We start from the raw sequence: 16,685 nt of genomic DNA on the forward strand, positions 1-16,685 counted from the left end.
GACAGGTAGTCACAGGGCTGTTTGGGATCATGGTGTGTAACACACTGAACATGGACCAAAGAGAGCTAAAGACAGAGTTGTCTCAGGAGCTTAGAGAGGAAATGATTGAGCAGCAGGTTAAAGGTTAAGATTATTCAGAAGGTTAAGGTCCACAGGACTGGAGACAACCTCCCTGGACGTGTCTACGAGAGGACAACTGGTGACAAACTGAAGAGACTGATGATACGAATGGTAGCCAAGGTCAAGGGTCATCAGTGTCAGATCACACCATCAGTCTGTTTGAGACAAAGTGGACTGAATGGAAGACGACTCAGGTGGACACCTTCTGGGAGGATGTCCTTTGGACAGATGAGACAAAACTGGAGCTGGAAAGAAACATGGAGGAGGCTCGGTTCTGTTCTGGTCCAGAATCTGTTCAGGGTCCAATTAAATCTCAAGACTATCAAGGCTTCCTGGAGCTAAATGTGTCAGAAAGGTTGGTGTCAGTCACAGATCACGGGTCCAACAGGATAATGAGCTAAAAGCACCAAGAATGGATCAGAACCAAACATTGGACCGTTCTGAAGTGACCCTCTGAGCCCTGATCTAAATCCTGCTGAACATCTGTGGAAGGAGCTGAAACATCTGGAGAACCTGAGACAGCTGGAGCAGTGGGACAAAACACCTGAGGACAGGTGGGGACGTCTCATGGACGGGGACAGGAATCACCCGACTGCAGTGATCGTTCGGTACCATCCTTTGTGTCATTAGTTTGGTTTTAAAAATAATTCAGTTGAACCAAAATTTCTGATTTTTTGTCAATTTTATTACTTTTGTCAGATTCAAGTTATTTCTTCTTTACGCAACAAAAGATTACAAACAAATCTGTCCACATCTGTAGCTGCAGCTCGGTTTTTATAGTTTTTTTTTTAAATTAACATCTGGTTGGAAATTTCTTAATTCTAACAGAATCTAATAGATGAGAATTTAAAAAAAAGCTCAATCCTGAGAAGAACTTCTTGAAAACAGCATCAGGAGATGTTTATGAAATTAACCACACAAACTGCTTTAAATTCTTCTTTTTTTTTTTTTTTTTAAGTAAATAGCTGGGAGGTTTTTGGCGCATAGAACGAGTTCAGTCCAGGAAAAAAAAAAAAAAAAAAAAAAAAGAGTCAATATGTATATTTACATATTTTCTACACCCAAAACTTGTTTTAATATACAGCATATATTAACTTTATCTCATGGCGTTTTCTAAAACTCCTAAAATTAGAAACTTTACTGCTGTTCGTGTGCGCGGGAATTGTGATTATTAAAGAAGTGGTAAACGTTTGGAGGTTTTTCGTAGAGTAAATCCAATCTACCTTGATGGGACAGTGTGGATTAATTTACCCCTCAGCCTGTGAAGGAAACGGGGCCGTGTAGTGAAAAAAGGGGGCGGGGCATATTCGTGACGTCTCTGTCGCGCGGCGCTAGAGAGTGATGAGGTCTACCAGGTTGCCCTTGGGCGGAGTCATGCTGTCGGGGAAGAAGTTGACGAGCGTGTCGAAGAGCTGCGTCCGCTGGGCGTACGTCTGGTCGACGTCGGAGAACCCTGAGGGCCAAACAGAGAGCCGAGAAGATCTCTGTTAAATTCTCTCAAATCAGAATCAGACAAAAAGCTCAATCTGTGTATGGTTTCGTTCTTTGGGTTTTTTTCGTTTCAAAATAAAATTGCAAAAACAAAACAAGCATGTGTTTTGTTGTTTTTTTTGTTTTTAAAATGAAATTAGAAAAACTTACTTACAGTAATTTAATAAAGGTTTAACTCTAATAATGTTTTGAAAACAAGGTTTTTTAAGGGTACAACTCATGTACTAAACCTAACTAAAGTGATTCTCCAACATGTTTTTATCCCAATCAGGGTTTCCCTCAGTGTATTATAAGCCTGGCGGGCCGCCAGGCGAAGCTCCGCCTTTTTATTATAAATACATAATTTTTAAACACGTTTTTTTTCCCCCACACGCAATCAGAAGATCTACCTTTTCAGGTAGATGCATTGACGTGAGGGAATTGTTTACCAGTAAAACAAGGCTATTAAATTCAGCAATAGATGCGCTGATCCAACATGCAGCCTGTGCCACAAAAAGCACAGCACAGTACAGCATCTGTCTGTTTTTCATAGTTCTCTGTTGTTATTCGTTGGCCTGGAAGTGAGACGTGTGTTGGTGCCTTGTTTGTACTCTTTTTGACACAAATATCTTACAACATCATAATAAATAGCCAAATTTTCAACTTTCCTGGCAACTTTTTTTCATTTATTTTACGGCCGGCGATCGTGATTAGCTTAGCCTCTTTTCTGGGGGAAACCCCGCCCAATCTTACCTAGAGGGATGAAGTCGGAGCTGGACTTGAAGAGCGCCGACGGCAGCAGCTGGAACTGGAACACGGCACAAACATCTGGGTCAGCGCAGAACAAACGGCCCTCGCGACACGTTTGGTTTTTATAAAGAGTCAAATTCTTACCTCTTTCGTCTCGTCCGGGTCTGTGTGGTCCACAGTGAGCGACAGGTCGTTCTGCAGGTACTTCAGTGCATTTAGTGGCTCCGACTGAGCTTTCTCCTCAAACCTGGGTGACCAAAACCAGCCATGGTCAACGTTCAGACAATCAAAGTTTCCACCACTAGATGGCAGCAGAAGCTAACAGAACTTTAGCTTCAGGAGGTAGAAAACAACCTAAAGAAGTCATCAGCCTGACTCAGCACAAAATAAAGTTGCATTTTTCTCACATCAAATTAAAAAAATTAAAAAAAATTTAAGGCTTTGAAGCCGTTGTCATTTAAAGAAAACAGAGGAGCAAAGACAGCAAAGATGACAGATTATAAATATCATGTTAGACCATCTTTAAGCAGCTTAATGCTCCTCTGACCACAGCTGTTAATGCTATTAAAAAAGCAGAAGGCTAATGGGACTGTAGCCAACTTCCAGGGTGTGGTCGCAAGAGGAACTGCAGCCCCAGGTTGATCAGAAACAGAGTGACTGTCAACAGGTTCACCTGTTCTCTTAGTTTCCTTATTTATAACTGTGCATTAAAATTAAAAAGCTGTACAATTATTTTAAGTATTACTACACTATTATGCCCATAACTTCATTTAGCAACATGTGATATGACTTAAGAAGCAGTAATTGTTATTGCGTTTCAATTTTTAAACCAATTTTTTAATGCTGTAATACCGTAAAACTGGTATATTTGCTCGAAGCTATCAAACCAACCAACGCTGACTCACAAACAGGTGGTTTTTTTTGGAAATCAGCGCAGACCTGTATTTCCTGATGAGGTATCTGCAGTGGCGGAGCAGGTATTCCTTGGAGGGCCGACACAGTTTGAGGGACCAGAAGTCATCCAGGCGCATCTTGGGAGAACATGACTTGCCGGGGTTTCCGCCGAACAGGTAATGGACCTGAAAAACCAACGGGACATGAAATACACAACGAAAGGAGGACCCAAACTGAACTGTAAGCTGCTTAAAATAGAACTGATGCACTGATCTAAAAGCTACAAAAAACAAAACAAACATTTACTCATTTTAATGTCTTCTTTATTAATCTGTATACTACAAACAAAATGTTCTACAATGCACGACTTCTGACTTTTTCTTTTTGCATCTTCCAGCTGAAGCAACCAACTTCAAATAATAATTATTAATAAAAATTATTTCTCAATGTGTCAAAAACAATTTCGTATTTCTTAGGAGTTGCATCATTTTTTTTTTTTTTTTTTTAGAGGTTTTGTCTTTAATTCATAAAAAAAGTTGTGCAATATTTAAATACAAGCCGATGCTCATGAGGCAGAATATTGATTTTATGTTAAAAAGACGAGAAAAGAAAAGTGTGTGTTTTGTGTTTGTTACTTTGTGCAGCTCGTCGTAGACCAGCTGGTGTGCAAAGCGCGGACACGGCTCCTCCTCCTGCAGGCTTTTACTCGAGTTTTCTTTCACGGCCTGATCGTTCTTGTACACGCATGACCTGACCACAAACACACACACAGAAATATTTTTAAAAAATAATAAAAGACTGCTCCATTTTCAAAAGAAATTCACCAAAAAAGGGGAAAATGTTCAGTTAAAAAGGGTTTTAATTCAACAGAACATTTAATTTAATTTCTACATCCCAGATGTAGAAAACTGATTTTCGAATACAAAAGTATTTTATCAACATTAATCTGTCCGGTTGCTTCCCACTGTGATGCCGTTTGTCCTACTCGACTTGCTGTAGCTTCCTGTAGTTTTCAATAAACTTTATTGACATTATATATACTTACAACAAACATAAACAAAGAAAGCAGAATGCCATAAAATACACAGGGCAATGGACAAGCTTTTAAAAGGGAAAGTTAACATATAAAAAAAAGAGACGCTTTAATAATAGTTTGGTTGTATTTAGATATTTGTTTTATAAGTTAAAATGTTTTTTAAGGATGATAAACTGATCTCCAAGTCCTCCTCCAAAGATCATCTCTGGTCATCACGAAACCTGGAGTAGAAAGTTGTTTTCTCTGTTTTTAATGCTTGCAATACTTTATTTACCACCAGATGGCAGCGTTGGACAGATATTTGAAGTGGGTGTGATGGCTGGAGTACCAGAGGTGCAAGCGACGGATTAAAGCTGGCTTTAATTAGGTTATCACCTGGGCAGGTGAGCTCCTTTTGTCCCAGACGTGGCCTGCAAGCCAGAGAAATGCTTGCTGCTTTATTTCAGTGCTGAGACACGAACAAAATGTAAAAAATGACTCAATTTTTATGGGCGAAATGTGGCTAAAAGTAAAGAATTGGATGATGTATCAGCTTTACTGACAGTGATAATTAATGATTTAACTTCAGTTTTTTGTTTTTACTTAAATTTTGGTTGATTTGTCATTTAATTTAGTTTCTTCTTCTGATGACATTAAAATGTTACATTTCCGGTGATAAACATGATGTTAAACGAGTTAGCTTTTCTGCAGTGTTTTCACCGTTAAGGTGATTACCAGGGTTATTTTTTAAGTTTGGTTTTCTGCAGCACTTAGGTTTCTTTAGAAATGTTGACTCTTGCATGCGAGCAACACTTATCTGTTGTGGTGAAGACCTCAGCTACGAGCTGCTGTGTGTCAAACAGCTTCCTGTGAGTGTTGCTGCGGTTACGATCACAGAAACATCACAAACATCTCGCTTATCGATCCTACCAGTTGTTGCGAGCTATGTCGTAGATCCAGAAGGAGTTGCGCACGTTCTCCTCGCGTTTGTCCTTGTCTTTGCTGAGACCGGAGAGGACGTGGATCTCGTTGAGCTCTGGGTCGATGGTGGCTCTCTGGGTGAAACCAGTCATCGGAACTGCGCCGACAAACGTAGAAACAGAACATCGAGGTCAGCCGTGCGGGTCGGAAGTTGTTGGTTTTTTTTAAGAAAAACCCCAAGCATAAATGCAGGCATGGAAGGAGTTCCAATAGCGCTTCCTTTCCCACAAATGGGAAGGAAAAGGAGAAGCAGCGAGCAACAGAATTAAAGACCATCGAGTCACATAGTTGAACACAGCAACACCATTGCCATGGCAACAAGGTCCGACTGTCAGAAAGAGGCTGAACAGCATGTAAATAAAGCATAGTGAGGAGAGAAAAGGTGGTGAATATACGGCTGAATCACATCTCAAAACAATGTACTTCTAACAGTTAGTCATTTAGATTAACTAATTATTTGGAAAGTTAATCAATAAAATCATCAAAATAGAAACGATCATCAGCTCAGTTTGATGTACGTTATAAATTAACACTATCGATCTATTAGTTATGCCTACCACCTGCATACAAAAGAGAATGTGTTGAAAATACTTGCAATATTTTGTCATCTAATATAAAAGCAAGTCAATAAAATTCATTCTTACCCATCCCCGAGTCCTTCTTCGTACCATCAGATATGATCTCCACATGATCTCCATCCACGTCGTAGCTGAAAAAGTCATTGAGGTACGTCTTCGACCTTTGACCCCCAAACACGTACAGACAGCGGTTCCTCTGAGGGCAAATAAAGAGAAAACGTTCAACTCAGCATATCGACTTGGTCGTCCGAAACCCTACAACTTTGACTGGACTCACAGTGTGGAAGAGCATGCAGTGACCAATGCGAGACTGAATGTCCTCGGGCCCGGCGTTACACGAGTCCTCCCGCAGGAGGCTCCATGTCCCCGCTTGGCAGTGGTACGCGTAGAGGCCGCTGAACTGTGGCTCGGACGTCCGGCTGTCCTCCACGTTGCCGTTGCATGTTAGGATGCGTCCGCCGAACGTGTAGATCATGTGCTTTTCTGAGTCCATGCACATCTGTGGGAAGAGCAGGGAGGAGGGGGCAAAAAGGGAGGAAACAGGAAGTCGTGAAGGTCAACAGGAAGATGAGGAGAAGGTAGAGTGGTGTGATATTCGATGAAATAACATTCTTCTATATTGTACATTTAGCTCAACTAATAAGTTGAGCTAAATTCCAATGCAGATTAATCTCACTCCCCTCCCATATGAGGGTCATTAGGGTGTTTGTTTGCCTGGCTCATAAGAGAAATGTTTTGGTCACATGTACGAACGTGTGAATTAGAGGGGAAATGACTGGGTGCCAGGTTTAATGCTCCATTGCAAGTTTTAAAAAGCTAAAATGTGAGACCTCCTCCTCTGTTTTGAAGTCGGTCTTTATTGTTTGACGTTAATGGCTTCCTTAACTTCAACGCTCGGTTGGGTTTTCCAGCCGGTGAGGAACAGAACGACGGCCTACCTGATGGTCAAACACCAACTTCGGCCCCCCGTCGGCCGACGTGTCCTCACTCAGAAGCGTCCACGTGTTGGCGTCGATGTCGTAGCGGTAGAAGTCACTCTTCAAAGACTTGCTGTTCCTGACGCTGGAGTCCAGGTAACGGCCCAGCGTGTAGATCTGACGCCGCTGCGAGTCGATGCACATCTTGTGGCACGAGCGAGCACTCGGGCCATTCTGATTGGCAGAGAGCACACGGCTTTACATGTAAACAGTTCACTGATTGGCTGATTACTGACACAACACAAAATTTGCTTTTTTTTGAAGCCCTTCACCTCTTTTTCAGTGTCTCTGGAGATGCAGGCCCACTGGTTCTCCTGGACACTATAAGCCCAGAAGTCTGCCAGATCCTGCGTGCCATCCCAGCCCCCGAACAGGTACACCGTCTCTGCAGGGCAGGTATATGGATGAGCACATGTAAACTACAACACCTAACCCATCCAACTCAAAAGGAAACAGAAATTAAAGCAATTACCAATCGTACAGCTTGAGACACAGCAGAGCGGACAGTTTAATCACACACACACAAAAACATGCTTTCATAACAGCTTCTTCCCAGCCACAGTCCGACGAAAACACAATCTACCTCATCTTGAAATGTAATTCATTTCAATTACGATTACATATCGCAGTAATAAAAGGGCAATTATAACATGAACAGTGCAATATAAATAACACACGACTCATCCATCCCTGTTGTTTATTTCTGCTTGTGCTTGATCATCTTTTATTTAACATTCCTTATTGTTCTTATTCGTCTTTTTTATTGTTTTCTCTCAGCTCTGAGCTCAGCATAAGAATGCATTTTGCATTTAGGCTTAAGACCTCTGCAGGACATTTATGTGTTTCTGCGTCTGTCTAGTTTGTCTTGGTGTATGGCGTTTACTAACCAACAGAGTCGCTTTAATACGCTGCAAGGTGGGAAATGTTTAGCAATAAAACGGCTTAAATGTTGTATTTACAGTATGTTTGAGCTTGATGATGAGTTGCAAATGGAAAACATTTTAAATTGACTGCTGTTCTTGCTTGGGCTAGCTGTGCTAGCAAAAACAAAATCAAGTTTATCATTTAGATTTGCACAAAATAAAGACAAAAAAATGAGATGTCTTAAGACATTCAAGCTAGCAGCATCAGTCAACGGATGATCCAATTTAAATAAAAAGCCAAAACTAATCCCAGCAGGACTTGTTCAGGTATGAGCACGGTTAGGGTCGAACGCAGAAGGGAGATGTAGGAAGTTGTGATTGTATCAAGCAGTTTTTGTAGAAGGAAACTGGGTGTACCACGAGTGGTTTGTGTACGATCAGAAACTAAAAGCAGAGGACTGAAATGCTTTTCCCAGCTCTAACAGACAGACAGGCAAAGAAGTATCCACAGACAAACGTTTCCAAGTAAAAAAGGGAAAATTGTCAAAACTAAAGCTGTGTCGCCGTCTAAGCAGAAGTCGTAACTGAGTTCAGAAGGGGGAAAAAAAAGCTGGAGGTGGATGGGATTGGGAGTGAAGCTTAAATTTGATTAATCAGACGTGGAGCTTTGCATTTTGAGTTTGCGTAGGAGGATGTGAGTCACGACACCGGCTGCGGAGGTCTCACCAGTTTGTACGTCAATGACCATTTGATGCCCTCCTCTCATCCCGGGTCTGTTGTCGTCACCGTCGCCTGGAAAAGGGGGCGAGGACGGGAGGAGGGAGATAAGGATGGAGGATGACGAAGAGGAAAGGGAGGAAATAGAACAGAATAAAGGGAGGGACAGTGGGGTGGAGGGTAGGCAGAAAACCAGAAAAGGTTTAGACGTATCTACAAGGCTTTCCAAGCACTGGAATGTTAAAAATCTGACATTGGGAATAGATTGTCTCACTGTTCATGTCGTCTCGGCTGATTTCTTGGCTGCTTGTACCTTTGTTGCATTTGGGGATGATCTGACTCCACCTAGGCTTGTACTCTTGTTGGCCAATATACTGGTTAAACAAACCATCTAGAAAGGAAAGGACATCAGTTATTGGACCATAACGGACGAGCAAATCGGCGTATCCACATCTTTATTTGCCAGGGAGATAAAAACGGCAAAAATCAAAGTGCTTTACCTCTCACGGCCTTATCTATGAGCTCCTCGCAGGCGTCAAAGTCTCCCTGCAGCACCAGCCGGTCGTGTAGGTGGGTGAGCATGGGGTGCTCCAGGGCGATCCGGGTCTTCTTCTGCAGCGACTCGAAGGCCTCCGTGTAGTTGTGCTGCCGAAAGTGCTTGAGGCAAAGCCGGATGGCTTCCTGTTCTCTGTACTGAAGCGACACAACGGAGAGTAAACCCGCGCGGCTTCGGATTGGCTCACAAGAACGGGTTGCCAAACGTCTGTTCGGTAACGGGCGACGAGGAGGAACCGAAAAATGGACCACGTCAAATCTTAAACTGGTTTGTAGAACCAAACCTCTTCAAAAGGACCGTTAATATCATGGTTCCTACGCCATTCCAAATTTTTCCAGAACTTTTCCTTAATTTTGGGCCTTTTTTGGACTCCCAAGAACAAGCATTTCCTGTAAATGTATGGGAGCCTTTTCTTCTGTGTATCGGTCGCTTCCCAAAGCTTCTTATCTACGCTAGCTCCCCTGGTTTTCTTTGGAATATCATAGTTCCGACTTTCACCTTTTATCTGGGTTTGGAATCAGCAAAAGGGACCCAGAAGAGAAACACAAACTTATTTTAGAGCTGTGGGTCGGAGGAGGGTTAACTTCAGCACCCACTGCTTCAACACGAGAAAAGAAGTCACTTTTTTTGAAAAATAGTCACTAGAGGAGTCTAAAATAATTGCTAAATTTATCAATAAAGTCTCTAAATTAGTAAACACTGCTTGTACCTGGGTCCGCCCTCCTCTGCTTTGATTGACTAAAACTTTGGCTGTGGTTCGCTTTATCTTGTCAGTTTATTTCCTGTACCATAAGTACCTTATTTTCCGGACTATAAGTTGCTCCGGAGTACAAGTCGCAGCAGCCATAAATTGCATAATAAAGAAGGAAAAGTCATATATAAGTCGCATTTTGGGGGGAAATTTATTTGATAAAATCCAACACCAAGAACAGACATGTCATCTTGAAAGGCAATTTAAAAAAAAATAGAATCGAGGCAACAACAGGCTGAATAATTGTACGGCATGCTAACGTTATATGAGAACGTGCCTGGTATGCTAACATAACATATTAAGAGTTATTCAGATAACGATAGCATAAATGCTAACATGCTAACAAGTTTACAAAACCATCCGTGCCACTCCAAACCACTAAACCCAATGAAATCTTCATCCTCTGTGTCACTTTTAAACAACTCCGGAGGTAAAAGATGCGGCGCTGCTTCTTCTACGTCGCCTACGTCAGACTCAACACAGGCCCTACAGCGCCCTCTTGTGGTTTAGTGTGTAAATAACATGTGAAATGATATAATAATGTGCCAGATCCTACCTTGCTGTACCAGTTAAGGCAGGGCTGCACCACCTCGGGGTCTTCGATGCCGTGCAGTTCAATGTACCAGATGCTGAAGTTAAAACTTGGACCCCAAGACATCAGAGGCACTGAGACCAAGGATTAAGAAATAAGAGACGGAAAACAAACACTTTTCACAAACTATAAGCGTAGCCTTTTATAAATTAGGGCCTGTCTTACCTATTTTCACAAATCTGCAGGGGAACATCTGCTCGTCAATCTTGTGCTTTAACGTAAATGTTTCCTTGTTGTAGTCGTTCTTAAGGCCACTGGCAGATGAAGAGAAGGAAGAAAAAAAAACGCTACTACGGGTTTTGGACAACAACACAACACGGCAGTAATATAGAATACATGCCAAAGACGCACCAGTGCAGACCAGTGTAACCCGCACAAGCTAATCAACCCGTATTTTATTTTGGCGGGTCAAACTGACAGCCCACTTTAAGCTCCGGGTGAGAGGTGAACTCGGATCTCCTCCATTGCTGTTGCTAGTTGCATGTGAGACTACGGCTGGATCGAGCCAAATTAACACAACCGAAAGATTATATTGGATTCAAAAATGGTCTTATTGATTAAAAGATCATTCTCTTTTTGTTACTTTCGTGGCCGAATAGAAGACATATCCTCAAAGTATTAAATAAGCCCTTTGATTTTTGCAAATTTGTCCTTTTAGGAAAGTTTTAGTTACTTTTCATTGATTTTGGTGACGACCTATAGAACTCTGGAATTGGTTCATTTATTTGGAGAAAGAAAAACAATTAATTGTTTATTGAAACATTACTGAAGTCAATTATGCTCATAGGAAATTATTATTTTAAGATACCTTCCTAAATATACACAGATATCTAACTTTGAATACAATAATTTAACCTCACTTCCTGTCTGATGTTTAATTCACACACACGAACCTCAGCCGAACCTTTCTGCCTGCCTATAACCATATTTGGCCGTAGTCAGGCGCCTAGCCTTAATTAGCGTTACACCAGGTATCAGTCCGAAACATTGAGATTTATTATAACGAGAGACAATTAGAAGCTGGATGTTGAAGCCACAAAGGACAAGTGCCCCCTGGTGGCTGGTAGAAGTATAATTATCCAGACTAAAAATACACCTCAGATCATTTTCTTCATGTTATGATGTATGCTGATTCGTGGAATTCATATTAAGGGTACAGAGGATGCTGTGGTGGTTGATATTCAGGAGCAGCTCAACCACACAAAAGACTCATAGGACGTGCAGATCTCCTGGGATACAAATCCTACTGGGAATATACGGATCTAAGCATGAGCTTCCCGACAACGTCACCCCTCACTGATGGGAAAGGACTCGGCTCGAGAAGACAACATGAAACGTAATCTCATTTCATTTTCAAACATATTTTCCATTTGTAAGAAGTAAAATGGAATTTGGTACTTTTGTATCTCTGGTGCATGGTACTCAGGAAGTACTGAAATGTAAGTACTTATATTTGATTTGGAAAAAAATGTGGTATCGATGAATCCTTAATCCTAAGCCATAAAATAACTTAGAGATTGTAGTGAATTAAGTGCCTGAAGCAGAAGATTAAGGTTTGGATATCTTTGCAACTTTTCCCAAAGAAGCCCAAACAGCTGCTGCTCAAAGTGGACAACGTGGACAAAGTGGGACAAAGTGGGACATCTCACCTGGATAAAAGCTCCGTCATGTTCTCTTCGCTCATCCCACCAAACACCTTGAACTTCTTGAGGTTGCAGACGTGAGTCTTTTCATATTTCCCAAAGGTGATGCTCTGAACGATCGCCGGCCGTTCCAATTTCAAGATTAAAAACTGGCGAAACGGAGAAAAATGTGATCTGTTAAGTTTGTGTAGCTCAGACGTGGGGGAAACCTCTCGAAACCGGTTTACCAGAGCCACAAAGTCATTTCAAACAAATAATACAATAATTAAAAACCCAGAGGGGGGGAAAATATACAATCCACAGTACAGGCCTAATTTTTAAGTTATTATATATATAAATAAACAAAAAACTGATAACTGTGGTTTTATCAGTTTAGAAATGGGTTTACAAATGAAGTATGGAAATCAAAAGGTCTTAAAAATGTAAATGGCCCAAGAAAGAGAAGGTTCCCCACCCCTGGTATAGATGAACAACAGTCATGTTTACCATTGTTATTTTAGTATCAAGCAGTTCGACCCTGGCCACCCACCACCATGAAGGTGATCATGTAATTACCCATGTCTGTCAGCAAAATATCTCGTGAACAAGAGGAACGAACGGCAAATTTCAATGAAACTCTCAGGATGTAATCGTCGGGTAGCCATAGCTGCCTGAGCTCAGCCAACACAGAAACGTCTCCAAGTCAGTTTTACGGATACTGAGCTAAAGTTTAATGTGGTGGGAGCTGAACGGAGCATGCAACGCAGCAAACGACACGCGTGCCGTTAAGAAATGCTACTGCCAGGGGCGGTATGGGGCCCAAAAGACCAAAACACAAACAGGAGGTGAGCCCACCAGCTGCAGGAAAGGTCCCTGGACGTGCCGAGTCCCGAGTCCTGGTACCACCAACTAGCTTTACAGATATATATATTTTTAAAGAATGTAGCCAACTCTTGTGTCGTTGGAGATTCATTTGTCAATTAATTCTTGATTCATTTGCTGTAGATTTAGTCAAACTAGAGCATCCATCTCAGATCCAAATGATCCTCCTGTCATCGATGTATGCCTGCTTCTTATTCACGTAACGTGGCGGCGGCGCTATATAAGACTACATAGTACCACCTATCTGAGTGGTTAACCATTGTTTTGCAACGCTTCGTTTCCTTTTGCAGTACGACGCAAACTTTCAGACTCAACCTCAGACGTCAGCTGTCAGCGCTGCGGGTCAACGAGTTCAAAAAGGAGAACGCGTTTGTTTGTTTTTTTTTGTCTTTTAAGGAAGACAGCTGTGTGGCGCTGAACGCTTAAAGCAGATTTAATAATAGCCTTAGTAGAACAGATCGCACTGGAAGAGAACAGCTCCTTTTATAAAGAACTGACACTTCAGTCAAAGTTAGCAGAACGCCAAAGCTACTGAAACTATCATTCTCGTTTTATGATGCTTTTGTTAAGTGTTGAACATAAAGACTACTTTGTTTCTATTGGCAGTGCAAGTCTTTTTAAACACACAAAAAAATCACTAACGAAGCAGTTTACCAATATTTTGTGCAGGCTTATTATAAACACATCACTAAATGCAAGCTTTTCCACCCTCAAACCCCACAGTCACAGGGATTAAAGACAAAAAAAACTCTCCTTTGAAAATGTTTTTGTACACTTAATCATATCACACCCCCAGCCCCTTTTATTGGTCACTTTCTGAAGGTTTTCCAGGTAAAAAGGAGTATACTGTGTACAAGCCCTTACTCGGAGTACACAAGTTAAGCGTTCACGTTATAGGATATGTCCAATAAATCAAACCAAAATATTCCTGAACATTCGTTGTGATGTCTGTCAACAGAAATTATGAGAAAAATAAGTATAATGACACAGAAGAGACTGGCTGAGGGACGCTATGGGACGGAGGACGGTCCACTCACACCAGAAAACACCAGGAAAAGTCGATAGTAATCTTTAGAGGGGTCTGAGAACTCTCTACGTTTAGCAACAGAGCCTTTAAATTGGCAACACTGCTTGCACCCAGACCCACTCTGCTCTGCTGTGCTCTGATTGGCTAAAACGTTGGCTCTGGTTCTCTTTATTTGTTGAAAGCAGCATCAGTTTAATCCCTGTATCATAAGATGGGATAGTGATAAGATAAGATGGGATAGTGACGAGACGAGACGAGACGCAACAAGACCATTCTTTTTTTTTCCTCCACATTTATTCCCCGAATATATTTTTGGGCAGTCAACAAAAAGTAGCCAGTGACAACGCAGCTGAATGAAGGTTTTATACCAGTCGAAAAATATATATTTTTTGCTTTAATCCCTGTATTTTGTAAATGTGAAATGGTAATTTTCTGTCTCCCCGAGTTTGTTTTTGATCCATGGGTGCAGCCATCTTTGAGTAAACACTGTCGTCATAACGCCACCACTGATTGGACAAGAGTTGTCACTTATCTGCCGAGGCTTCTGATTGGTCGATGTCAGGAGCATCATATTCCAGGCAGTGGATGACAGATGCCAGAATGTCCTGGCCTCCTAAGTTTTTTTTTTACATTGTAATAAATGAAGGTTCACTTTCTTATCGTTTTGTTCTGTGATTTATTTAGTTATTCTCTGCACATCTGGTACAGGTCTACTCTCAGCTGAGTGGATTCTACCAACCAAAGAGAACGCCAAGACAATCCATTTCAAATCTCCAGTCAATATGTTTTTATTCAAATCTATTTTACAAGATAACTCCTCGCTCCTTGTCTTGGATAAATTAATTCTCAGTCTGATTTTATGAAAACTCTCCCAGTCCTTCTAAAACGCCAAACAGTCTCACAAATTGTCCTCAAAAACAGCTGATTTTGGCCTCTCCCAGCCTTGTTCCAAATGCCAGGAAAATGCATTTCTGAGGTTGTAAATTTCAAAATTTTGCAATCAACATTTTCTTGAAACTTTTGAACCCCCTGGTGATAAAAAACATTTTGGGCTTTAGATTATTTGGTGCAATAATATGATTTTTTTTCTCTCTAATCTATACAAGGCTGTTATTATTCATCAACCTTGTCTGTTCTTTAAAGTAATACAGAATATGAAGGTTTTGCATAAATGATGTCATTGTTGTTGTTACATCCATCTTGCTTGGGGTCATAGGTTAGGTTAGAGGTGGGCGTTTTCAAAAGGTTGTGTTTTTGGCTGTCAACGCAAAAAAAACAGGAGTGCCATTTCAACAGTTTTTCACATCACAATACCATTTAGGGGCTCCTAAAACATTGATTCCATGTGGACACAAAGCTAAAAAGACAGACCCATAAACTGTACAAACTTCATGAAAAGAAAAACAGCTTTTCTGACTCTAATAGCTCGTTCTGTCAGCCTACCTGTGGAGGGTAGTTGCTCTCAGAAGACCACCTGGAGGACTGGTCGTTTGGTTTATCCACCAAGATATTCCTAATAAACAAACAAAAAAAGAGTGGGTTAAGTTTTTTTTAATTAGGGGAAACCTTTAGCTCATCACAGAGAAGACCAGACAATCTAACTTCAATAGTTTGACACACAAACTAATTATAGCCGTGAATGAAGCCGCTTCTGGAGTAAACACTGTGCTACATGGTTCGTTTAGCAGCAGCTAGCATGATGTTGTTAGCCACCTAGCTAAGCAACAGGCAAGTGTTTTCAAATAATAAGTGACTTTAGTAATACTTAGTGGCACTGACATGTTAAAGTGAACCACAGAGGTTTGAATTTTGTTTCACATAACCCTTTCAGCTACACAGGCTTAATAGCACAGCTGCTAAAACTAGCTATCGAGCTAGCTAGTTTAACAGATGTCACCGATATCAGCTGGAATTATGATAAACTTCAGATTGATTTTCCACACACTACAGCACATTACTATTATAAATAATATAACAACGAGTTCTGATTGGCTCGAAACAGTTTAATCCGATGATCTAACTTTTGTTTTGCGTTTGTTTACGTTACGAATGCTAAGCTAGTGCTAGCAGGCTAGGCTAACGGACGAGGTAGGCCAGGCCAGCCGGCTGGACGGTGCTCCGGTGCACGGAGGGGTCAAACCGGGCCGCCTGCAGCCGCTGGCACTCGTGCACACACCGGGCCAGCTGACGTGCGCAGTACTCACTCGGGTAAATATGTCGAGGAGTACGAGCTCCATTTAAAAACGCTGAAAGTGAGGATTCTGCTTTCAGGGACGGCAGCCATCTTGTTGGAAAACAGCAGGTAGCGGGGAGGCTGGCTGGCAAACAGCGAGGGGCTGATGGCTCTTAAAGAGACAGTACACCCCGAGTGGTTTGTAAAGTCCCCCCTAAATCTCCCTTTCAGTCATGTTTAATATGAAATACATTCATATTTAAAATTAAATTCAATTTATTTTCTGTCTCCTCGAAAGAGATACAGTGCAGCCAGAGATAATGTGGTAAGCAAATGATAGAAACTGATGACAAAATTAAAAACACATCATTCATAATTCACAGTTGTGTGAATGCTGAGTCAGCATTCACACTAATATGTTTCCTATTTATAGTTTATTTACAATTAAACTACCCCCAAATCGTTACAGATATTAACCTAAGATTTTATGAAACTTTCAGCGTTAAGTGTTTTATACATTATATTTTTGAATTACTTAATCTTGTACACCAAAAAGATCAGCATAGAGAAACAGAGACCTCTATTCAGTTTTTCAAAAACATAGTTTTCTTAAATCTACTTGCTCTATTTTATTTATTTTTTGTCTTCATATGCTTCTTTGAGGTTTTAGCTATTGTCTTGTTAATTGCACCTTTTCCATTTTATCTATGATTTTGC

The 16,685-nt window shown here is 41.2% G+C and overlaps 1 protein-coding gene across 1 annotated transcript; it reads right to left on the minus strand.

Moving 5' to 3' along the window:
* Window positions 1-869: 869 nt before the first annotated feature.
* On the minus strand, window positions 870-16,130 carry mkln1 (muskelin 1, intracellular mediator containing kelch motifs). Its single transcript, XM_017438202.3, has 18 exons — window positions 16,000-16,130; window positions 15,239-15,308; window positions 11,914-12,056; window positions 10,430-10,518; window positions 10,229-10,338; window positions 8,866-9,058; window positions 8,640-8,756; window positions 8,375-8,440; window positions 7,058-7,170; window positions 6,747-6,959; window positions 6,086-6,307; window positions 5,875-6,004; window positions 5,180-5,327; window positions 3,870-3,984; window positions 3,280-3,419; window positions 2,485-2,587; window positions 2,344-2,398; window positions 870-1,573 (listed from the first exon to the last, which is right to left on the minus strand). The coding sequence occupies exons 1-18, from the start codon at window positions 16,077-16,079 to the stop codon at window positions 1,452-1,454; spliced, it is 2,229 nt and encodes a 742-aa protein (XP_017293691.1). The 5' UTR covers window positions 16,080-16,130; the 3' UTR covers window positions 870-1,451.
* Between the last annotated feature and the right edge of the window lie 555 nt (window positions 16,131-16,685).

This window comes from Kryptolebias marmoratus, linkage group LG1 (genome assembly GCF_001649575.2).
Source record: "Kryptolebias marmoratus isolate JLee-2015 linkage group LG1, ASM164957v2, whole genome shotgun sequence".
In the NCBI taxonomy this organism is placed as follows: domain Eukaryota; kingdom Metazoa; phylum Chordata; class Actinopteri; order Cyprinodontiformes; family Rivulidae; genus Kryptolebias; species Kryptolebias marmoratus.

Coding starts and splice junctions, on each gene's coding strand:
- mkln1 (XM_017438202.3), bottom strand. CDS start 16,079: ATGGCTGCCGTCCCTGAAAGCAGAATCCTCACTTTCAGCGTTTTTAAA. Junction 5,328..5,874: donor GAAGAAGGACTCGGGGATGG/GTAAGAATGAAT, acceptor TTGTCGGCGCAG/TTCCGATGACTGGTTTCACC. Junction 3,420..3,869: donor TCTACGACGAGCTGCACAAA/GTAACAAACACA, acceptor TTGGTTTTTCAG/GTCCATTACCTGTTCGGCGG.